General features: G+C 43.0%; 1 protein-coding gene across 2 annotated transcripts; it reads left to right on the top strand.

Moving 5' to 3' along the window:
• Positions 1-2,059: 2,059 nt before the first annotated feature.
• Positions 2,060-13,208, top strand: sf3b6 (splicing factor 3b, subunit 6). 2 transcript variants are annotated; one of them, NM_001292537.1, is given in 5 exon segments: positions 2,081-2,194; positions 6,451-6,569; positions 11,587-11,725; positions 12,486-13,052; positions 13,128-13,208. In NM_001292537.1, coding segments are annotated over 4 exon segments (375 nt in total). In that variant the 5' UTR covers positions 2,081-2,164; the 3' UTR covers positions 12,573-13,052; positions 13,128-13,208.
• The last annotated feature ends 11,509 nt before the right edge of the window (positions 13,209-24,717 follow it).

Raw genomic sequence — 24,717 nt, 5'->3', positions numbered from 1 at the left:
ATCCCATGACAGTATTCAAAAAGTGAAGGTGGTTTCTCCCAGTGTCCTGGCCAACAATTCCCCAAAATTAAATCATTCACTCAATGGCTACTTGTGGGTCATTGGTTTGTCAAATTGGCTGCTGCGTTTTGTCCACAAAATACTAAGTCGCTGCACTGTATAGTGTGCAAGTGCAGTCTCCTGATGTGAAAGGCACTATACAAATTTTGTATTGTATTGTCTCTATTTACCTGAGTAGGAACCCGCTTTTCTGGGGGTAATAATTCCTTCAAAATAACTAAATAACTAAAAATAATTTGGTCACTCAATCCATGACCGTTTGTGCATTATTACGTGGGGTCCTGCAGTTTAATGTTTAGAGCACTCGCCTCGCAAGCGAGAGGACCCGGGTTCGTTTCCTGGTCCGGGCAAAACCTGAGGCAAGTTTCCTTCCTCCACACGCCTGTGTTTATTTACCCGGCAGTAAGCAGGAAACCCAGTTGTTCGTCGATTGGCGGATCACTTTTCTGGGGGAAAATAACACCTTCAAAATAAACAAATTATCATTTGGTCACTTCAACCCACCATTGTTGATTTTCAGAATTATCAGTAATGCAGATTAAACCAGATCATAAAATATGTTTAAGGTGGTATGGTTTATAAATACAGTGGAATCTGCTTTTGCTGTTTGGCCGTTAACCCTGGATGTCGGGTAAAAATCGAACAAAACTGCTGATCTCAATTCATTTGCAGTCTTAAATATTTTTATATTTTATCGTCTGTTTTAAATATTGCAACTGATTCAGAAGAAAATCTGGTTACTCCGGGCAAATTGTTTGTTGGTCACGACTGAATGCACTCACTTGGGCCTTCTGTGTGTCCACTCAGTCATGAGGGAGTCCCAGATATAGATGAGAGGAGTCAAATGTGATTGTCAGTGGACTCCAGCCATTCACAAGCGGCTGGAGTTGGGCTGTCAATCAGTGAGGGGGAGGAAGAATGGCAATGGGAGGGAGGAAGCCCCACCACCGCTCCTGCTGGCTGGCAAAGTACACCCAAAGTACTGTACTGTATTTTGCAGCCAAACCGAGGTAAATATATTTTACTGAATTCTGTGAGTATTTTAAATTTAACGGGTTAGTTAACATTGCTTCAAGTGAAACAACATTATTATGTATTATATGGAGTTGGCAGGGCAGCTCTGCTGGATGGGAATGGTATTTCACCTAACCTCGGACACCCCCTAAGCCTGACAAAACGGCTGTCCCTAATGTGTCCGACTTAAGTGGCTTCCAGTATTTATTTAAAATAGGGTAGGGGCATAGCACCTGAGGCTGAGGGAAGTGTCCTGACACATAGATGCACCTGCCACTGGCTATTAGACCAATTGTAGAGCCATCTTGGAGGCATAGCCTCAGAGGCGGTGGTGTTTTGGCTCTGTAGGTGGGATATCCTGTAGCTCAGTGGTTAGAGCACTCGCTTTGCAAGCGAGAGACCTGAGTTCAATTCCAGGCAGAGGGCGAAACCTTGGGCAAGTTTCCTTACTCCACACAGAGCCTAATAATAATCCCTCCAAAAACCAAAAACAATAATAAATTGGTCATTTTCAATCTACGACTGTTTGTGGGACATTGCTGTGCGCAATTGGCTGCCGCGTTCGTCCACAAATATACAGTCAATTCACTTTACAGTGTGTTCTGTGAAGCGCTTTGGGACGTCCTCCCGACGTGAAAAGCGCTATATCAAATGCAAGGATTATTATTATTATTATTATTGTTTGTGGGGGCACTGCTGTGCGCAAATGGCTGCCGCGTTTCACCCACAAGTATACGGTCAATTCACTTTACAGTCTATTCTGCGAAGCGCTTTGGGACGTCTCAGCGACGTGATGCGGCGCTGTATCTAACGTTAGGATTATTATTATGACAGTTATATTAGGATTTCAAAACCATCGCCACGTGGTGCTCTCGGCGGCGGTCTGGATGGTGCTGGGTTTCCATGGTGACGGGGGAGGGCTGTCAATCACTCGGGGGGGGGGCGGGCGGAGTGCGCGCGCGCGCGCGCAGCCAGTTCCGCGCGACCAACGGTCGCCCGCGTGACGTCAGATCGCGAGAGGATCGCCCGCCGGTGGGGTCGGAGACGGCGCGGCTCGTGGCTGAGAGCAGCGAACACCGAAGGCGACATCATGGCGATGCAAGCGGCCAAGAGAGCTAACGTGAGTGTCTTTCTGTTCCCCGGCCGGACCTACCGCTCCCGGCGGGGGTAGAGAGAGCGGCCATCTTCTGCTCGCCGGGGCTGTCGCGGGGCCTAGCTCTGTAGGCTGGAGTCTGAGCCCCGGGGGTTCCGTTTTCAGGCAGTCCGTTGAAAGAGGGCCGCTTCGCCGCCCCCCACTCCTCCCCCCCCTCCTCCCCTCTGTGACCGGCTACACTGACCTCCGAGCCCGTCGGTCGGTCAGTCAGTCAGTCAGTGTTTGTCTATGGAGGTCAGGACATCTCCGCTGTAATTTCTCTTCACCTATTATTGTTAATTATTATTGTTATCATTCACCCCGTTCAGGTGAATATTAAAGATCCCGCCACTTTACGTTAATGAGGATAGGTCGTTTCTTGGATGGAGTTGCGTGTTCTCCCACCAAATCATTTGCCCTTTACACAACTTCTGGGAAAGTTTCTGAAGACGTGATGAGATGCTATTTCAAGTGCAAGGAGTTTTTTTTATTATTATCTACAGGTCCTGCAGTCAGTCAGATTGTTCGCTGACCCCACCCCCTTCCCCCCGGAGAATTTCAGGATACCAGAAAATATTTTTTTTTACCTAAAGAATAGCTAACAACAGGTACAGGGAGAAACTGAACTCGTGAGGTGACTGAGGCCAGGCCAGTGGATTCATTCAAAGAAGAGTTTGATGCTCTGATGGGAGGACGGTAGACTGAATATTCTGGAGAGAGGAGCTCAGATAGGCTGAAGAGCCTTCTTCATTCAAACTAATCTTGTGAGAAATTCATATAAACTTCAGCACAGAGACTGAAACCTGAAGGCCCATCATTTCTGTGCTGGTGATGGCTCCCACACTGGCACTAGATCGCCTGCTTTACCCCTTTCTGTCTGTTGACATGTACCCTTGAATTACTAAGAATGTACAGCACGGAAACAGGCCTCTAGCCCAACCATGTGAATGAGGGAGAGGGGGTTAGAAGGGTATGGCAGGGAATAAGGAATGGGTGGAGATTTATCTGGAATATATAATAGGCCCTGAAGCTTTGGAATTTGCTTCCCCCCAATCACTCTACCTTGCCTCTTTTAGATCACAACTAAAGACCTTCCTCTTCGACGGTGCTTACGATCACCTCCCTCTCCCAAGCTCAATAACAGGCTCTGCCACGGTTAAGCACTGCTGAGACGCTGCCCCGTGTGAAGGGTGCTATATAAATGCATGTTGTTGTGAAGGTCCAGCTACCTCTTTAAGTCATCTATATTTCTAATTCAACCACCACTTCAGACAGGGAGTCCAACATTCTCACTATCCATTGGGTGACATAGTTCCTCCTAAATTCTCTTTTTGATCCCCTAGTCGGTATCTTATACTTGGGTCTAACCAGTGGAAACAGCCTATTTATCAAACCTTTTTATAATTTTGAACACTTCTTTCAATCAGGTCCCCTCTTAAACATCACTCCTCTTGTGAAAATACCTTTGAGACGTCCTCTTGACCTAAAAGTTGCTAGAAAGTGTAAATTGTATTGTACTCAATAAATTAAATTGGTACTTAAGTAACACTTTGTTAAACATTGCAAAGCGTGAGGTAGTGTGCTTCAGATGGAATAATAACCGTTTGTAATGTGTGTTAAACAATGCAGCAATAAATGGGCTAAATAATAATCATCTTTGCATTTAGTATAGTGCCTAATTGTATCATCTCAAATAGGAGTGGCAATCCTGGAATTTCAAGAGTACCAATCACAAGATCCTGTATAATAATAATAATAATCCTTGCATTTGATATAGCGCTTTTCATGTCGGGAGGACGTCCCAAAGCGATTCACAGAACACACTGTAAAGTGAATTGACTGTATATTTGTGGGCGAACGCGGCAGCCAATTGCGCACAGCAATGTCCCACAAACAGTCGTAGATTGAAAGTGACCAATTTATTATTGTTTTTGGTTTTGGAGGGATTATTATTAGGCTCTGTGTGGAGTAAGGAAACTTACTTACCATAAGGAGTATGGTAATGGTGGGGAATGCAACCCCTCGTCTCAAGGGATTTTCCTGTGAAATGTAGTGACTGTACATTTGTAGACAAACCTCTCAACTAATCACCCACAAACGTGGATGAATAGAGGGATCTAGGAGTTCAAGTTCATATTTCATATCATTAAAATTTAGCTTAAGGCAAGTATGATACAAGGCTATAACAAAAGTTCTGGAATCTAAAAGCATGGAAGTGCTGCTCCATTTATATAGAGAACTGGTTAGACCTAATTTTGGATATTATGTTCAGTTTTGGGTACCCAATCTTAGAAAAAATATGACTCTTGAAGAGTTCACTAGATTACTCTCTCAACTGAAGGGATTTAGCTTTGATGAAAAATTGGATAGAATGAAATTATATTTCCAGAGGCAGCTAAGAGGTAATACAAATTACACTTGTATAGCTCCCTTCACGTCGGAAAGACATCCCAGAGCACTGGACATTCAAGGGTTTTGGATCCGAGCTGGGAGTTGGGGTCAGGAGAGGTGGAGGGCACGGTTGAAGAGGACGGTCTTTAGATGGTACTTGAAGGAGGAAAGAGGGGGGTGAGGCGGAGGGATTGCAGGATAGAGGATTGAAGGTGAGAACGAGGGTTTTGAACACCATTCTCTGAGGGACGTCCTCCCGATGTGAAAGGCGCTCTATAAATGCAATCATGTGGTTGTTGTGGATGTGGAGCAGGGCAAGGTTGGGGGTGGATCGGTTTGCAGAGCCTGGTGCGAGAGAGGACACAAGCTTCATAGTTCTGAATAAGCTGCAGGTTTGGAGGGAAGAGTTGGGAAGTCCAGCGAGCAGGCAGTTAGCATAGCCAAGCCAGGAAGTGATGAAGCATGGATAAGGATCTCGGTGGCTTGCGGTGGGAGGCAGTGGCGGAGGCAGGCAATGTTGCAGTGGTGGGGACAGTCAAGCCTATCTTCAACAACTACTTGGGATTGGGCGAAGGTGGCTTTTATATTCCTAGACTGAAGGGTTGCCTCTGAGTACAGGTCTGTTGGTTTGTGTAGAATTTCTAAGTATATAAAAACGGAACATATAAATTAATAAATAAAAGATAACAAATAATGAATAATAAATTCCAATCACAAGTCATTACTATTTAAAGAAGTCCATAATCATAATCTGGTGGGCGCTTGCTATTTTCTCACTTTCTCAGAAAGCTTAGGCTCTGAAAAGGGTGTCAGTACAAAGGCATAGGATGTAAAAGGACTAATGCAGAGTGGCCACTGGTTGGGTTCGACAGGTGATTGCTGATTAGACATATTATGCAAAATCTGAAGAGGCTGTTCCAGGATGGTTGTTAACAGGGATGATTGCTTCAACAGGTTTGACTGTGCTTGAAGTAATGATAGGAATTGATACATTAGTGAATGATTTCTGGAGCGATCTATTACAGGGAGGCACAGTCCTAAACTCTGAACTGAGGCCAAGCAGCATTTCTTCATTCAGAGGGTTGTGAAGTTGTGGAATGCTCTGCCCCAGAAAAGTGTAAAGAAGGAATCACCAGAGATGTTTAAATGAGAGCTCGATGGATAATAATAATCCTTGCATTTGATATGGAGCTTTAACGCATCATTGAGGTGTCTCAAAGCGCTTCACAGGATATACTGTGAAAAAGTGGATTGACTGTATTTTGTGGGTGAAACGTGGCAGCTGTTTGCTCACAGCAGTGTCCCACATGAAGTGAGTGACCAACTTTATTTGAGGGATTGGTAGCTAGGACAGCAGGAGAAACTCCCTTCTCTTTTCAAATAGTGCCATGGGATCTGCAACATGCTCCTGAACAGGCAGAGGGGACTTTGGTTCCATGTCTCACCTGAAGGATGGTACCTCCGACCATGCAGCGCTGGGTATGTGTGGCATTGGAATGTCATCTTAGACTATGGGATTCCAAGTCCCATCTGACTCAAGAGGAGAGTGCCTCCACTATGCCAGACTGACAACAATTTACATTCAATGCCTTTCATATCATGAGGATGTCGCAAAATACTTCACACTGTTGACTGGGATCTTGAGCTTGGGAGGGGGGAAAGGCCCTAGTTACTTGGGTGGTAGAGGTATTTAGGGTATGGTGAAATGGGAGGGCATTGGGTTTAAACAAAAGCTTGATAAGATCTAGTAAACTGGCAGAACAGGCTCGATGGGCTGAATGGTCTCTTTCTGTTCCTGTCTTCCTTTGATCACAAAGTTTACTCAAGGTGAATTAAATTATTTTTTATTTCAGATCCGTTTACCCCCGGAGGTAAACCGCATATTATACATAAGAAACTTGCCGTACAAAATAACAGCAGAAGAAATGTATGATATATTTGGAAAATATGGTCCAATCAGGCAAATCAGAGTGTAAGTATTCTCTTTTTATATATCCTCTCTCCTTAACCTTCTTACTATATACTTAAAGAAGGAAACATAGTCCAGTAGCCATAATGACACACTGATTTGAAGACCTAACGTTCAATTGATACTTGTATTCTAGCTGTATGTTACTACAGGATATGATATCCAAGCAGGACTAGATATCAAACTGTTGTAAACATACAACTAAACCAATATAGTAGAGCTAATAGAGTAAGCCTGCTTAATCGTATCAGGTTGAGATCCAGATGTGAAATATGTGCTGAAATATTGATGGAAATTTTAGTTGTGCATGTGTGCATGGTATATCAAAAATTTGCAATTTTCCTGAATTGGAGCTGTAATTCAGTGTCATAAAATGAGTGGATCTGTTACAGGTTGGCTAAATGCACACAAACATTTAATAGTGGTGGAGAGAGATGACTAGAGATTGTCAGATAGATAGATAGATTGTCACAGATGCTATGTACCGCCTAGTCCCTGTGGTGTACCCCAGGGCTCCATCCTTGGCCTCCTCCTCTTCCTCATCTGTATGCTCCCTCTTGGCAATATCATCCGCATCGATGGGGTAAACTTGGGTACAAATCTACTTCTCCTCCAGGTCCGCCAATGTTCTCTCGGCTTGTCTAGCGCACATCGGGGCCTGGACAAGTGAAAACTTACGACAACTCAATTTTGACAAGACGGAAGCCATATACTCATTGGCTCCCGTCAACGTCTTCTATCCTGTGGCTCTGACGTCCTCAACCTTCTCAGTCCATCCTTATCGAACCAGTGCGCAAACTGGGCGTCAGGTTCGACTCACAGCTGTCCTTCCTTCCCCACATCAGGTCCCTGACCAGTTGACCAGGACTGCCTTCGTCCACCTCCACCACATTGCTCGCCTCTGACCGTACCGTACCCCAGACTCAGCCGAAACACTCGTCCATGCATTCGTCATCTCCCGACCGGACTTCTCAAATGCCTTCTTTGCCAGTCCCCCAGGGGTCGGTATTGGGACCACTGCTGTTTTTGATATATATAAATGACCTGGACTTGGGTATAGGGAGTACAATTTCCAAGTTTGCAGATGATACTCAGCTAGGAAAAGTAGTAAACAGTGAGGACGATAGTAGCAAACTGCAAATAGACAGACTGGTAAAATGGGCAGACATGTGGCAGACAAAGTTTAATGTGGATCAATGCGAAGTGATGCATTTATGGGAAGAAGAATGAGGAGAGGCAATATAAGCTGATGGTACAATCTTAAAGGGGGTGAAGGGACAGAAAGACCTGGGGGTTCATATAAGTAAATCTTTGAAGGTGGCAGGACAGGGAGATACAGCTGTTTAAAAAGTATACGGGATACTAGGCTTTATAAATAGGGGCGTAGAACACAAAAGTCAGGAAGTTATGATGAACAGTTATAAAACACTGGTTAGACCTCAGCTGGAGTACTATGTTCAGTTCTGGGCACCAAGCTTTAGGAAGGATGTCAAGGCATTGGAGAGGGTGCAAAGGTGATTTACCAGGATGGTACCAGGAATAAGGAACTTCAGTTTTGAGGAGAGGCTGGAGAAGCTAGGATTATTCTCCTTGGAGAAGAGAAGTTAAGAGGAGACTTAATAGAAGTTTTCAAAATAATGAGGGGATTCGATAGGGTGAACAAGGAAAAACTATTTCCACTGGAGGGTGGCTCGGTAACCCGAGGATACCGATTTAAAATAGTTGTTAAAACAGAGGGGAGGCGAGACATTTTTTTTCCATATCCTTGAGTTGTTTGGATCTGGAATGCGTTGCCTGAAAGGGTGGTGAAGCCGATTTGAAGTAGAGAAGTAGATAATTATTTGGGGAGGACAAGTTTGTAGGTCTATGGGGAGAGTGCAGAGGAGTGGGGTTGATTTGGATAGCTCTTTTCAAAGAGCCGGCACAGACACGTTGGGCCAAATGGCCTCATTCTGTGCTGTATAATTCTATGATTCTATGAAGAGCTGTTCAGGTGGGCATGAAGCTTTAGATAATTATTATTCTTTGGGGAATAACACTAAATATTACTGAGACAATAATGTGTTCATATGACATTTGATATTTTGGGTCAAGACAGGCTCACTTGTGTGTTTGTTATGAAGCAATGGAAAATGAACATTTTCGCTGTCAAGGAGTGAGATTGACCGGATTAAGTGAAGGTGCTTTTTTGTGTGGAATAAGAGTGCTGCAATTCATGGTTGTACTCAGCAAGATGGATGATAGTTTAAAATGTTGCCCTCGTTTGGTTATTAATACTCACCTCATGGGATGTGTTGATTGATTTCAGCAATAGTATGAAGACGGTTGTAAATCTCACTATATTCAGCTCAGCTGCCTTGAGGAATTACAGATTTTCTGGTCTCATCTAACGAACCCCAGTTTTAATTGCAACAAAAACAGAGAGAGCTGGGAAAACTCAGCAGGTCAGGCAGCATCTATGGAGAAAGATGGACCCATGACGACGGGTCCGGACCCGAAACGTTGAGTCACTTTCCTTTCTCCATAGATGCTGCCTGACCTGCTGAGTTTTCCCAGCTCTCTGTTTTGTTTCAGATTCCAGCATCTGCAGTATTTTGTGTTTTGTTCCCAGTTTTAATTGCACCCCTTTATTACTTCTAGTCAAATGCATAACATGTACCTTATTCATCTCATTTGAAGGTTTCCCACTGTTTATTTACCATCTTCTCTCCTCTTCCCCCACCTCCTCTCTCGCCTCCCGCCTCCCCCCTCGCCTTCCCCCTCTCTCCCTCTCTCTCCCAAGCGAGGGCCAGTATCTGCAGTGGCAGGAGCCAGTCGATGGTTGATTGATAAGCAACACATTTGCCTTCCTGACAGATTGCAGTAAAGACTCTGCACACTGCGTCCTCCCAACCCCCGGCTCCTGACGCTGCCTTGGGAGGATGTTCACCAGGGAGGGAGTGGAAGTTGGAATGGTGGAAATGGTTGCGGGCTGCATAAAATCACCCGCCAGGCCACTGGCTGGACCACAGTGGTCTAATACATTCCCAACAGAGTAATACTTATTTCTTATTTATAACCTTGCCAACAAACATTCATTTCACTAACCTTCCACCATCAATTTTAATCCAGTGCTGCAATTAAATCTTTCATAGGTACTGCTATTCCCTCCTTTTTTCCTACTTTCCCCCGAATTGGTAATCAGAAACGTCATACGCCCTGTCCTAGTTTAAGCCAGTTCTCCAATTGTGCTACAATATCATACTCTTCCATAGCAATTTGTGCCTCTAGTTCACCAATTTTACTCATATTTTGTACATTAATGTACAATAATAATCCCTCCAAAACCAAAAACAATAATAAATTGGTCATTTTCAATCTACGACTGTTTGTGGGACATTGCTGTGCGCAATTGGCTGCCGTGTTCGCCCACAAATATACAGTCAATTCACTTTACAGTGTGTTCTGTGAAGCGCTTTGGGATGTCCTCCCGACGTGAAAAGCGCTATATCAAATGCAAGGATTATTATTATTATTATACACCTCAAATCTGTCCTTTTTTTAAAGAATAGCTTCCCTTCTTGATCTATTCCCTGTTAAATCCCTCAAATCCGCTTATTTTTCCTACAGTTCTGGGCCAATTTTCTGTGATTCTTCATTTCCTCTACTTCATCTTGTTTTTTCCAGAACCCTTTCATGAGGGGAAAAATGGTTCTGAGATACAGAAGAGTTATTTTGCATATCAATATAAATATTGGAGTGAAAAAGGAATCTTAAAATTGATAACCAAACTGAAAGCTTCTTTAGGAATTCAGATTCTGGGAATTATGAGCTAAAAGTGTATGAATTTTGCTACCAACAACAACAACAACAACAAGATTCCATTTATAAAGCGCCTTTCACGTCAGGAGGACGTCCCAAGACGCTGCACAGTTGGGTCATGACCCGAGCAGGGGGGAAATGGTCAGGGTGAGGGAGGGAAGGGAGGGAGCGAGGAGGGGTGAAATGGTCAGGGTGAGGGAAGGGAGGGAGCAAGGAGGGGGGAAATGGTCAGGGTGAGAGGAGGGAAGGGAGGGAGCGAGGAGGGGGGAAATGGTCAGGGTGAGGGGAGGGAGGGAGCGAGAAGGGGGAAGAGAGTTGAGAGGGGAGCTGAAGGTTCGGTCAAAGAGAAAGGTTTTGAGACCGGCCTTGAAGGAGGAAAGGGAGGAGGCGGCGAAGGCACTGGGGGATAGAGTTCCAGAGCCTCGGGGCTGAGAGGCTGAAGGCCCGACCACCGATGGTAGGGCGATTGGGGCGGGGGACGTGGAGCAGACCGGAGCCGGAGGAACGGAGGGTACGGGCAGGTAGGTAGGGGGATAGTAGGTTGGAGAGGTAGGAGGGAGCAAGGCCGTGAATGGCCTTGTAGGTGAGGATGAGGATCTTGAAATCAAAACTTTGGCAAGTTGAGAAGTTGAATATAACTAATATAGTTAACTTGCAGGACTGAGTAGTCATCAGTTAAATCTTCAAACTGAAAGGTCTATTGGGCGAAGGCATTACACAGCACATCACCAGACAGTGCAGATCAGAAATTAATGAGTTTGAACACTGATTTAGGCTAAATTACCTGATCTCAACTGGGAAATAATAGAATTGACTTTGGTGCTCCTCAGTTGCAACCTGGTAATGCTTGTACATTATGTACTTACCGTGGAGTCCTGTAGCTCAGTGGTTAGAGCACTCGGCTTGCAAGAAAGAGACTTGGGTTCGTTCATGCCTGATAATAATAACCCTCAAGAAAAAAAAGAATAATGAATTGGTTACTTCAATCCACGAGTGTTTGTGGGTCACTGCTGTGCGCGATTGGCTGCCGCGTTTCTCCCACAAATATACAGTTAATTCACTTTACAGTATATTTTTTGAGACATCTAGAAGGCATGAAAAGCGCTATATCAAATGTAAGGGTTATTATTAACTGGTTAAATCGATTGAAATAATTAATTTGTGCAGATAATTTTTCTGTCTTGAAATTACAAAAGTGATGTAACTCATTTTTTGACAGTGGAAATACACCCGAAACAAGAGGAACTGCATACGTGGTCTACGAAGATATTTTTGATGCCAAGAATGCTTGTGATCATTTATCTGGATTCAATGTGTGCAACAGATACCTTGTCGTGTTGTATTACAATGCAAACAGGGTAAGAGCTCCAGCATTTTCAGTTTTCTTTTGTACATCTGAGTGTAACCTAGGCAGGACATTTCTGTGCAGTGATTGTATATTTTATAGGCCAATTTTTTAATCAAACGAGCGGCTACATCAGGGTTTTATTTAGACTTAGAGAATTTTATAATTTTAATCTTTGGGGGCGATTGAGAAAGCACTCTGGTAAGGCTTCTGTAATATAAATGAAGAATACATAAGCTATAATCCCATGGAGAATGCTTTAATGAACTGTAGAGCTTTTCAGAATAGTGTAGGCTCATGGCATATTACATCTTGCAATTAGATGAAGAAAACATTTGACCAGTAAACCTCTGGCTCCTGCCAGCAGAAGATAACTTATTCAATATCTTCTGCTGGTAGGATTCAAACAATTACAAAACCGGAACCAATCGTTTTAATTAATATCTAAAACTCTTAATTGTGTAGTAAAGATACTTGCGTATGGTGCCCTTCATGACGTCCTCCCGACATGAAGGGCACTTCACAGGATGTACTGTACAATAACAAATTACTGTAAAATGAATTGACTGCTTTTTGGGCAAATGCAGCATCCAATTTGAACATAGGAATGTCCCACAAGCCATGAAGTGAATGCCAATTTTAGAATTGTATAAGGACCAGGAGCAGCGTCTCTGTCTTTAAAGAATCACATTTATCATCTGCATTCTGAATTTGTGTATCCATAAGTAAACCTGTTGATCAAATAGTCTTAAAAAAATATTTTGTTCTTACAGGCATTCCAAAAGATGGATACAAAGAAAAAGGAAGAGCAGCTCAAGATTCTGAAAGAAAAGTACGGAATAAACACCGAGACCAAATGAAACTTTTTTGTTTATTTGAGTTTTGCATTGTAAATATTTGCCTGAACATTTGGAATAATCTGGATCAGTATCTCGTCAATTTTTCTTTTAGGAGTTTTAAGAAAATCATTCATTTTTGAGAAAAACAAACAAAAGTGGGAGGTTATATTTTTTAAGAGGCGGTACCACTTTTTGGTCTGATTAAGCTATATTTCAGACATCAAAAATCAGTCTGCCGTACCCGTTGCCTTCTAGTTAATCAAGGCATTATATTTTTCAATAATTGAATTAAATAATGGTGTCATTGCCAACAGTTATATTGGTGTAATATTCATTATTTTGAGAATGTGCTAGAGTGGAATGATTCAAATGTTGCAGGTTTTTTGCTGGCAGGAATGGATGTATGAAAAATGACATTTTATGTGCTTTTCAGTATTTTATTGAAAACCATAATAAGTTTTTTTTTTCCAATCTGACTTCCTGATTTCTTTATGTTGGATATTTTTTTCAGGGTATTTGTCAATGCCCAAATCTTGCGATCATCATCTGTGTCTGTATTGGTATTAAACAAAGCTTTTTTTTCAGGATATTTGTCAATGCCCAAATCTTGTGATCATCATCTGTGTCTGTATTGGTATTAAACAAAGCTAGAATTTTCTTGAGATTTGAGTTTTTTCTTTATCATATTAAGTATCTGAAATCTTCAACTGGGTATTGAATTGGAGTCATAACTACCTATAAATAAAAGCACTATACATAAATACATTCATGCACTATACATAAATTTGTAAGTGAAATGAACATGGATGACAATGTTGGCATGATTCAGCTAATCACTGATCGGGTACATTTACAAAGAGGTATATAATTTGGGCTACTACTGATTTGCTGCCTCAGCCTCAATTGCATTATTAGTTCCACCTCAAAAATGCCTGCAGATGATAGGAAGGATATAGGAAACATAGGACTTAGACCTGAAAAGGGTGAGGGGACTCCTGAGACCTATATAATATGTTTATAATATATTCTGTGAAGCGCTTTGAGATGTCTCGAAAAGTATTATTACTTTGTATGACTGAATTGGACGTGAAAATGATTCTCAAGAGATCTCAACTACACAGAGGGGAAGATATTTTGATTTATATGAGTGGGGATTTCAGAGACTGCAAATTTTCTTAGGTTCGAGCAAATGGAGGGATAATCTTTAATGTACAGTACAAGTAGAATGGGAAGGGAGGATAGTCCAGTCTTCTATTTTTAAGTTTTCATCTGTGCAATGAATGGTCTGTAGAAACACTTAAGAATTAAGGTTTTGCCAAAAAATAACTAGTTTTAAAATAAAGTAAAACTTGTGACAATATGCTGTATTAAATATTCAAAGCTTACAATTCCCAAGTACTTTGATGTTTTTACTTTTAATTTGCAGTTTCCCTACCTGCCTTCCTTTACCTGCTCCCTACCTTCTACCTGCTCATTTTTTGATGAATGTGTCTGATGCAATTAGAAAGCTGTCGTCATGCTTGAGAATATCCAATATCAGAATATCCAATCCAGCCAGTGTTCTTTATATGTATGTCACTTACATATTCCTGTGTCAAGTGTAATATGCACTCTCCATGGAACAATGCACTCTGCTTACGTAATTCGGAGAATATTAAGCACTGGTTGGCAAGAGCCAAGCCATAGAGACGCTCGTGGAGTCCTGTAGCTCAGTGGTTAGAGCACTCGCTTTGCAAGTGAGAGACCTGAGTTCAATTCCAGGCAGCGCGAAACCTTGGGCAAGTTTCCTTACTCCACACACCTAATAATAATCCCTCCAAAAGAAAAAAAAAATTGGTCATTTTCAATTTACGACTGTTTGTAGGACATTGCTGTGCGCAATTGGCTGCCGCGTTCGCCCACAAATATACAGTCAATTCACTTTACAGTGTGTTCTGTGAAGCGCTTTGGGACGTCCTGACGTGAAAAGCGTTATATCAAATGCAAGGATTATTATTATTATTAGAATATGTATTGGGGCTACTGCTAGAATAGAGGGGTACTGACTAAAATCACATATTGAGAACATTGTCTGACAAGCTTCCTGCTAATTGCCCAGCTAAGTCAAGTCTACCTGTTTAGACCTTTTTCTTGCAGGGTCAACAGAATCCGAGTGGACAGAATCCCAGCTCGCAGAAATTGGTCTGCCTAGAGTTTTGCAGATGAGCCAGGCTGGTTGGTCTGCCTTAGTGCCTTGCACTACTGGGTCCCTGACTGGTACAGGAACTCTGGACTACTCTCCTGAATCTGATATTTCCATCACCAAGCACATCACCTTGGAGACAACACAGTTCCAAGGAGTTTCCACTTACCCTCCCCATCTCCCAAGGGCTACATGATAGCCTCCTATCCTGCTCCCCATGTTAGGAATCACCCTTGTAGAAAGTGATACTTCCACTTTATAGAGTTGGTTTATTGTGCAATAGAATTGGCCACGAGTTACCATAACAGGAGTTTCTATTGCACAATAAACCAACAAGATTATACAAAAAAAATCAAGAAATAAGCTCTGCATGATGACTGAAAGAATTCTCATCTTATTTCCTGAGTTATTGCTGCTTTTTCATAGAATCAGATTGAAAACCAATTTTGCTTCATAATTTGTTTTTGCACAAAATACCAATTTGATGCTAACATTTTTTTAATTATTGAATCAGCTTAGTTTTAAAAAAAATTAAAGAGTTGGATTTAACCAAGACTAACTTGTTAAAATACATTTTTGATAGTTATTTAGGATCTTTGCCTACATTCATTATTTTTGAGATAAAACATTTTTTAACTGCTGCTAATTTTTATTTGAATTGGTGTAAATCAATGGGCGTTATCACACCCCTCCTCAAAAAACAGAGCCTGGATCCCTCTAACCTCTCATACTACTGTCCCATTTCCAACCTGCCCTTCCTTGCCAAAGTCCGGAAATGCATTGTTGCAGGTCAACTTTGGTCACACCTCTCCCTCCTCAAGCCCCTGCAGTATTCGTTTTCGCTCTGCCTACAACACAGAGACAGCACTTGTCAAACTCACAAACAATGTCCTCTCTATCTGTGACCAGGGCTCCCTCTGCCTCCTCGTTTTCCTGGATCTCTCTGCCGCATTCGACACAGTCGATCATGCCATCCTCCACCGCCTCTCCTCCCTCATCCACCGTAGTGGGACAACAGCACTTGCATGGTTCGAGTCCTACTTAATCAACTATCTTGGCAGATGGTTTCTCCTCCTGCTCCCGCCTGGTCACCTGCAGGGTACCTTAGGGCTCCATCCTTGGCCCTCTTCCTCATCTACGTGGGCGATGTCATTCGCAGACACGGGGTAAACCTCCACATGTATGCGGATGACACACAAATCTACTTTGCCTCCTCAAGTATCGACTCCAGGTCCGCCAATGTTCTATCAGCTTGTCTGGCAGACATCAGGGCTGGGATAAGTGTAAACATCCTGCAGATGAATGTGGACAAGACAGAAGCCATACTCCTTGGTTCTCGTCAACATCTTCACTCCTGCAGATCTGAACTCAACCTCCCTGGGCTCTCCCTCAGACTCAACGAACCAGTGCGCAATCTTGGCATCCAGTTCGACCCCCAGCTGTCTTTTCTCCCCCACATCTGGTCCCTGACCTAGACTGCCTTCCTTCACCTCTGCCACATTGCCCGCCTCCGACTATATCTTACCCCAAATGTAGCCGAAAGCCTCGTGCATATGTTTGTCACCTCCCGCCTGGATTACTCCAACGCACTCCTCGCCAATCTCCCCAGCTCCACTATTCAAAAAATAAACCTCATTCAGAACTCTGCGGCCCACATGCTGACCCAGATCAAACTGCAAACTCCCATCTCACCAGTTCTAGCCAGGCTTCACTAACTCACCATTACCAAACGGATCGACTTCAAGATCCTCACACTCATGTTCAAATCCCTCCACTCCCTGGCACCTCCCTAACTCTCCAACCTCCTCCCTCCCCAATCCACCAACCAGTGCCTCTGCTCGATTTGCCTCCTGCTTGTCCCTCACACCCGCTGCCCCACCATTGGAGGTCGCGCATTCAGTCACTCCGCCCCGAAATTCTGGAACACATTCCCACAATCCTTCCGCCTTGCCCCCTCTCGCCCCTTTTTCAAGTCCCAACTGAAAACCTTCCTTTTCAACTGCGCTTACAGTCATCTCCCCAGCCCCAGCTCGGTCTCAGGTTCCATCACTGGTAAGTGCTCTGAGACACTATCCTGCAAGGAGGGCGCTATATAAGTGCAAGTTGTCTTTGTAAATGAGGCAGAAGGTTTGTGCCATGTATAATTATTTAAGCAACTTGGATTCACACAACGCATATATTTGCAGGATAATGCTTCACAGTACTATACAAAGACAACAACAAGATTCCATTTATAGAGCGCCTTTCACATCGGGAGGACGTCCCAAGGCGCTGTACAGTTGGGTCAGGACCCGAGAAGGGGGGAAATGGTCAGGGTGAGGGGAGGGGAGGGAAGGGAGGGAGCGAGGAGGGGGTAGAGAGTCGAGAGGGGAGCTGAAGGCACGGTCAAAGAGAAAGGTCTTGAGACCGGCCTTGAAGGAGGAAAGGGAGGAGGCAAGGCGAAGGCACTGGGGGATAGAGTTCCAGAGCCTAGGGGCTGAGAGGCTGAAGGCCCGGCCACCGATGGTAGGGTGGTTGGGGCGGGGGATGTGGAGCAGACTGGAGCCAGAAGAACGGAGGGTACGGGCAGATAGGTAGGGGGATAGTAGGTCGGAGAGGTAGGAGGGAGCAAGGCCGTGAATAGTCTTGTAGGTGAGGATGAGGATCTTGAAATCGATCCTCTGGGGGATGGGGAGCCAGTGGAGGCGAGCGAGGGTGGGAGTGATGTGGTCGCGAAGCCTGGTGCGGGACAGTACACGAGCTGCAGAGTTCTGAATGACCTGCAGTTTGTGGAGGGAGGTGGCGGGAAGGCCGGCGAGGAGAGAGTTCCCATAGTCCAGCCTTGAGGTGATAAAGGCGTGGACCAGAGTTTCAGCAGCGTGAGGGGTGAGGTAGTGCCGTAGTCTGGCGATATTCCGGAGGTGATGGAAGGCGGTGCCAGTTGTGGCGCGGATATGAGGGAGAAAGGACAGCTCAGGATCGAACAGAACCCCGAGGTTCCTGACTGGCTTTGAGAGGTGGAGAGTGCAGCCTTGGATGCTGATGGTGTCAGCGCCTGAGGTGCGGAGGCGCTGACGTGAGCCAATCAGGAGGGCAGGGAGTTTTACGCACGTTGAGCTGAAGAAAGTTGTCTCTCGTCCAGGACTCGATGTCGGACAGGCAGGCTGTCAGGACATCGGTGGTCGTGGAGTTGAGGGTAGAGGAGGAAAGGTAGAGTTGGGTGTCATCTTCGTACATGTGGAAGTCGACCCCATGTCTGCAGATGATGTCACCAAGGGAGAGCATATAGAGGGTGAAGAGGGGGGGATCGAGGACAGAGCCTTGAGGGACACCGCACGAGACAGTGCGGGGGCCGGAGGAAAAACCATTCGTGGAGACAAAGTAAAGACGGTGGGAGAGGTACAACCTAAACCACTCAAGGACAGGGCCTTGAAGGTTTAGGTGGGAGGACAAGCGGTGGAGGAGGATAGCATGGTCGTCCGTATCGAATGCTGCCGATAGGTCGAGAAGGACGAGGAGGCAGAGGGAGCCCTGGTCACAGATGGTCAGGATGTCATTGGTGACCTTGACCAGGGCAGTTTCTGTGCTATGGGCAGCACGGAAACCCGAATTGAAGGGTTTAATTTAGACAGTGTTTAATTTAGGTTCTCAAAGAAAGCCAATGTTTTGATCATTACAATCAGAATATGATTCAGTTCATATGACAATTCCAATAGCAGCACAACTCACTGACAATTTTGAATTCAATCAGAGGCTTATTTCCTGTTACTATTTTTCCATTTGGTTCAAGGGACTGCTTCTGTGGCCAAGGAAATGACATTTTCTCCTACAAATAAATATTTACTCTGCCTTGGAAATACTGGTTTATATGCATCAACGTGATCAGTGCCTCATGGAGAGGTTTTGGAGTTCAAGAAAGAAGCTGCAAAGAGGCTGAAAGCTCTGTCAATGGTGGGCGGAAGGGGATGGAACACTTGCAGCAGGTCTGAGTTAGCAATGTGGAAAGAGTGGGATTGCAGGAAATTACAGAATTGGGAGTTTTGGTTGCTTTGGGGGTGAGGTAAGAACAAAGGCGAGTGATATCGTGGAGGTGATGGCAAAGACCAGATGAAAGGTTTAAAGGAAAGCTGAGGGTCAAACAAAATGCCAACATTGCACACTGGCTCCATGAGCTAGAGTGAACAACTGGAGAGGTTGATACAGTCGTAGTCAGAGGTGAGAATATACTAGTGAAAGCCAAGTAAGTTGATCTATAGTTCCCAGCAGTAGTAATAATCGCAAGATGAAATCTTAAAACGTGGAGATTTCAAATGGGATTCTTTAACAACAACAACTTGGATTTATATATTGCCCTTCATGTAAGGTTATGTCTCAGTGTGCTTTACGGGAATTGGTTGGATACCGGGCGTGGAGTCCTGTAGCTCAGTGGTTAGAGCACTCGCTTTGCAAGCGAGAGACCCGAGTTCAATTCCAGGCAGGGCGAAACCTTGGGCAAGTTTCCTTACTCCACACGTCTAATAATAATCCCTCCAAAACGATAATAAATTGGTAATTTTCAATCCACGACTGTTTGTGGGACATTGCTGTGCGCAATTGGCTGCCGCGTTCGCCCACAAATATACAGTCAATTCACTTTACAGTGTGTTCTGTGAAGCGCTTTGGGATGTCCTCCCAACGTGAAAAGCACTATATCAAATGCAAGGATTATTGTTATTATTATTAAGGGAACAAGGGAAGTACTGTACATGAAGCAACTTGCAGGAAATCTCCAATTCAATCTGCTGAGTGGGAGAATATCAATGGATATCAATCACATCATAGCAGGAAATAATCCCACTCAGCTCCTATTAAGCCTGCAAGCCAAAACCCTAAGGGAAGGGTGGTCCTAGCTGGACAAGCAGCAGGAAAGCAATATCAATGGCAAGTTATGTGGTTTTAGCTGGTTAGGCTCCAGCAATACCCCAATGCACACTCTGGTGTTCAAAATCCTTGGCTCTTGCCAACCTGCGCCTAATACTTCCCAGAATTAGATAAGCAGGATATGTCCCTCCAGGGAGAGAATGTGCATTCCATTCTATCTCTGGAATTTCAATGTGTAGGTCGGATGTATGGAAATCTCAGATTGCTACATCAAATGTATGGATTATCATTATTATTATTATTCTTGTCTGGTTATTACTACTGGGAACCACTGATCTTTATTTAGTTTTTCAACAGGCATATATGGAGAGAAGCAAATAGAGGGTGTTGGAGAGGGGATTAGGAGTGGTGGCGGCTCATATGAAGTATAAGCAGAGGCACAGACTAGTTGGATTGAATGCCCCATTTCCATGCTATAACATTCTATAATAACATGCCTCATTTCGGCCACAAAATATACAGCCAATTCACTTTACAGTATGTTCTGTGAAGCGCTTTGAGATGTTTCGAAGACACGATAAGGCGCTATATCAAATGTAAGCATTATTATTAGTTATATTCATTTTTCTCCAATACTGACTCACTCAAAGCTGTGAGGAGAATTCAATCATTACCTGTAGATGGCAGTGTTCGCCATAACATCGATGGAGATTCCTCTCTGTTGTGTTCATTCTGTCTGTCCAATGAACGATACAGTGAATAATAAGCATCTGTTAACCATGCAGGGAACAATAAGCATCTACTAACGTGTTACATGGCACTACAAGTTACCTTAAACGTATGTACATAATACCTTCATGAAGTCCTGTAGCGTATCAGTTAAAGCACTCGCCTCGCAAACGTAAGGACCAGGGTTCGCCCACAAAATATACAGTCAATTCACTTTACAGTATATTCTGTGAAGCGCTTTGAGACATCTCGAAAATGTAATAAGGCGCTATATCAAATGCAAGGATTATGATTATTATTGAAGGAGGCAAGGCAAGGAGCAACGCAAAGGGAATGTAGGATCGAGTTCCAAAGGGTGGGGGCAGAGAGGCTGAAGGCAAAACCAGTGGAGTCAGGCGAGGATGAGCGATGATAGGGGCAGGGAGCCTGGTGTGTAAATAATGCAAAATAAATTAAAATGTAATAATTTTTTAAAATAATCCTTACAATTGATATGGCGCCTTTCAAATTGGGTGGACATCTTAAAGTGCTTTACAGGTGTAGCGACTGTATATTTTATGGGTGAAGTGCGGCAGTCATTTGTGCACAATAATATCCCACAAACAGTCGTGGATTGAGTGAACAAATTATTATTTTTTTTATTTAAATATAAGTTAAATATACGCAATGCATTCCAGATCCAAACAACTTGCTGTGTGAAAAAATTTCTCCTCACCTACACTCTGTTTTTTTTAAAACAATTATTTTAAAATCGGTGTCCTCGGGTTACTGACCCACCCTCCAATGGAAATAGTTTCTCCTTGTTCACCCTATCGAACCACCTTATAACTTTGAAAACTTCTATTAAGTCTCCTCTTAACTTTCTCTGCTCCAAGGAGAATCATCCTGGCTTCTCCAGCCTCTCCTGATAACTGAAGTCCCTCATTCCTGGTACCATCCTGGTAAATCTCCTTTCACCCTCTCCAAAGCCTTGACATCCTTCCTAAAGTGTGGTGCCCAGAACTGAACACAGTACTCCAGCTGAGGTCTAACCAGTGTTTTATAAAGGTTCATCATAACTTCCTGACTTTTGTATTCTACGCCCCTATTTATAAAGCCCAGTGTCCCGTATACTTTTTTAACAGCTTTATCTCCCTGTTCTGCCACCTTCAAAGATTTACTTATATGAACCCCCAGGTCTCTCTGTCCTTTCACCCCCTTTAAGATTGTACCATCAACTTATATTGCCTCTCCTCATTCTTCTTCCCATAAATGCATCACTTTGCATTGATCCACATTAAACTTTATCTGCCACGTGTCGGCCCATTTTACCAGTCTGTCTGTGTCCATTTGCAGTGCTACTATCCTCCTCACTGTTGACTACTTTTCCTAGATGAGGGGACAATGTCATTCTTTCATGTATAGCAATGTTACTGTAATGACAATATCAAAGTTCATAAGTACATTGGCAGAAGGTGAAAATCTCAAAATCTCTTCTGTCTCATTTCTGGAACTAGCAAGTTTTGTCTCTGGAACTGACACACTGATAATAGCATCGAATTAAGGAACCAAAAATCCTTGTCTCTATCAATTGTGTTTCAGCTGGAATCCTGTATTATTTTTCAGCTTTCTTCTGTTGTTGCTGAAATCACTGGAACAGTCGAGGCCGAATGGCTTGAGTCAGAGCAAGCGAAGGATGCACTCGCTCTCATCAACTCAGTCTGAACACCATGATGACCAATTCTGCTCGCACAAAGTATAGCTTAGCTATATCTCTCTTATCATTGTCCATTTTTAACACCAAGATAGATGGTCCATGTGAATCTACACGTCCTCACAAGTGCTCACCCACCTGATAATTGTTTTCAGCCTGGTTTAAACAAGCTAGAACCGTCCTTGGGTACAGTACCGAGTCCATGAGCTGATTTTGATTAAAACTATACAGGACTGTTGTATCAACAACTAACACAAAAGTTGCAGCTGTAATAAACACAGATAAGATAATTCCTGCTGACAATTTGCTCACAGAGACATGTGCATGGCTTTTTAAAGTCTTTATATTTATAGGTTAAAAATGTCTCCAGTCAGTCTTTCCGAATATTCAGTAGAAAGTTATCTAAAATAATACTCATCTGAATAATCCAAAACAAATATACTCATTTGATACATGTCTTTTGAGGGACAATACAATGATATAGATTTGTATATTGAACACATAATTCTCATGAACTGTTTTCATGTATTTAAATGAATATAACATGCAACTCATGATGTCTCTTTCCCTTTGTATGTAAATATTTGTCAGTTAAATACCAGCAACTTGCACATGCAACTGTACAGGCATCAATGGATTGTTTCCAAAGTTACATTACCTGTGTAATTGTCACAAGTTTAAATTGATGTGGAATAATTAAAAATGTCCAGTGTTTGATGTACATATATACGTGTTTATAATGTCATTGTTGTAGTGATTCCACTACGACTACCCTGTTGCTGCGTGTAATAATAATAAAAATCCTTGCATTTGATATAGTGCTTTTCACGTTTTCTAGACGTCTCAACGCGCTTCACAGAATATGCTGTAAAGTGAGTTGACCATATATTTGTGGGCGAAAAGTATGTCTTTGATTCACATTGTACAGAATTGGATACTCACAGATGTGGTTCAGTACAAATCTGGGTTCGACAACACTGGTCTAAGACCATGATCTTAAAGACCTAGAGTGGAGCTTGAACCCACAACCTTGTGACTCAGAGGCAGGAGTACCACTAACTGACATTTGGATCAAAGTCGCAAGGCATGAGAGTAACAAATAACTGAGCACAGGCTTGTGTTTGTATAAATGGAGCAAATTTTCCCACCCTAATATTGTAATTGTATTATTGTACTTATTTCCAGGCCTACTTCCTTCTAAGAAGTCAAAATCATCCTGCTCTCATGAATGATTGCACAATATTCTCCTGTGGTGGAATGTGCTCATTCACTGGGAATGTTCTTTCACCAATTCCCACCCTTCCCTCTTTACTGACCTTCAATTTTGCCTGAGGGATACATACAAGTTGTATAAAGAATAACAATGTTGTGTAATAAATCAAACCCACGCATTGGGCAACCTCAACAGTTTTAATATCCTGGATATTTTATGACAAAAGGCACTACTGGCAAAATGTTTCAGTTATTATATTTAAGATGTAATAGTTTTCAATTACCTATATAATTACAAAACATTTGTAAAATTTCCAGACAACGCTCTCACCGAAGTTATGTTGGCACATTTTATGAGTTTATTCAACTCCCTCACGTTTAGTACAGTCCATATCTCATACGTTTCATGCTGAGCTGTCTTGCCCACCAGGAAGCATGCAGGTAGTACTCAGTACCAAGCATCCGCTTAGTATAAATAATTATTTTAAAAAGATTTGTGCAAAGTTCACATACTTTCTTAAGTGAAGGAACATTATATGCTTATAGCAAAGGTGGAGACGTAAGGAGCCCAGGGAAACCTATCAAACAAGTTATAGAGAACGGCAAGTTAGTCATAAACAAAAGTAGCAACAACATAATGGGAATCCAATTTAGGATATTATATCTTCACTGTTAAGCACCTTATGGTTTCTTCATGGTGTGAAGGGCTATCTCACTAATTGTTGCAATATCTGACCACACTGTCTGGCACCAGCTGTTCAGTACTGAGGAGAATCCAATTCACAGTTTTCTGCTCTATCTGCAGAGAACTGTTGAACTGCTATTTCCTAACAACCACTGTTCAAGAGGATTCATTATCTTTTTGCCCTCCTGGTTGCTAATCTCATACTGATAGTGCTGGAAAAGGTCAAACCAACCCCAGGAAACAAGACCAAGCGTTGATAAAAATAGAACATTTTGGAAAAGAATAGCAGGTGGATCAATACCTATTAGATTTAAGTCATCAGCTGTGATTTCAACAGAAATGGTCAGGAGGAACTGTAATTTAGCAGAAGCAGGATTTTTTTCCATGCACAACATGTCAGTAATAGCAATTACCATGCCTACTCTTCATTTCAAAACACACATCCTAAGCTCACATTGCAGCTATGACTTTGAGCGCTCATAAGGAAAATTCTCATGAACTTATATAAATCAGCCAGACATTTATTTAGTCTTTTATTCTCTTTGTGTCATGTAGGGTAATAATAATAATAATACTAATAATCCTTGCATTTGATATAGCACCCTATTAAGACTTCACAATATATTTGTAGACAAACCTGGCAGGCTGGAATTGTTACCTGTGCTGGCATGAGCTGAAAGGACAACTTAAACTTGCGAGCACGCATGGACTGGTTTAGTCAGTCATCCAATTGTGTGATGAGGGAGAGGTGTGACCTGTGGTATGAACACCTAGCAGTGATGTCAATTGCCACTCATTGGCTAGGCATCTCGTCGCTCTAGTTAAG

The sequence above is a fragment of the Callorhinchus milii genome, unplaced genomic scaffold (assembly GCF_018977255.1).
Source record: "Callorhinchus milii isolate IMCB2004 unplaced genomic scaffold, IMCB_Cmil_1.0 Scaffold3, whole genome shotgun sequence".
Classification (NCBI taxonomy): Eukaryota; Metazoa; Chordata; class Chondrichthyes; order Chimaeriformes; family Callorhinchidae; genus Callorhinchus; species Callorhinchus milii.
The sequence above is the reverse complement of the archived record's forward strand: the minus strand, read 5'-3'. Positions and strand labels throughout refer to the sequence as shown.

Bases quoted from the DNA above. Each gene is read 5' to 3' on its own strand.
- sf3b6 (XM_042332670.1), top strand. From the start codon at position 2,165: ATGGCGATGCAAGCGGCCAAGAGAGCTAAC. The intron at 6,570-11,586 runs GTAAGTATTCTC...ATTTTTTGACAG, and splicing joins CCAATCAGGCAAATCAGAGT to TGGAAATACACCCGAAACAA. The intron at 11,726-12,485 runs GTAAGAGCTCCA...TTGTTCTTACAG, and splicing joins TGTATTACAATGCAAACAGG to GCATTCCAAAAGATGGATAC.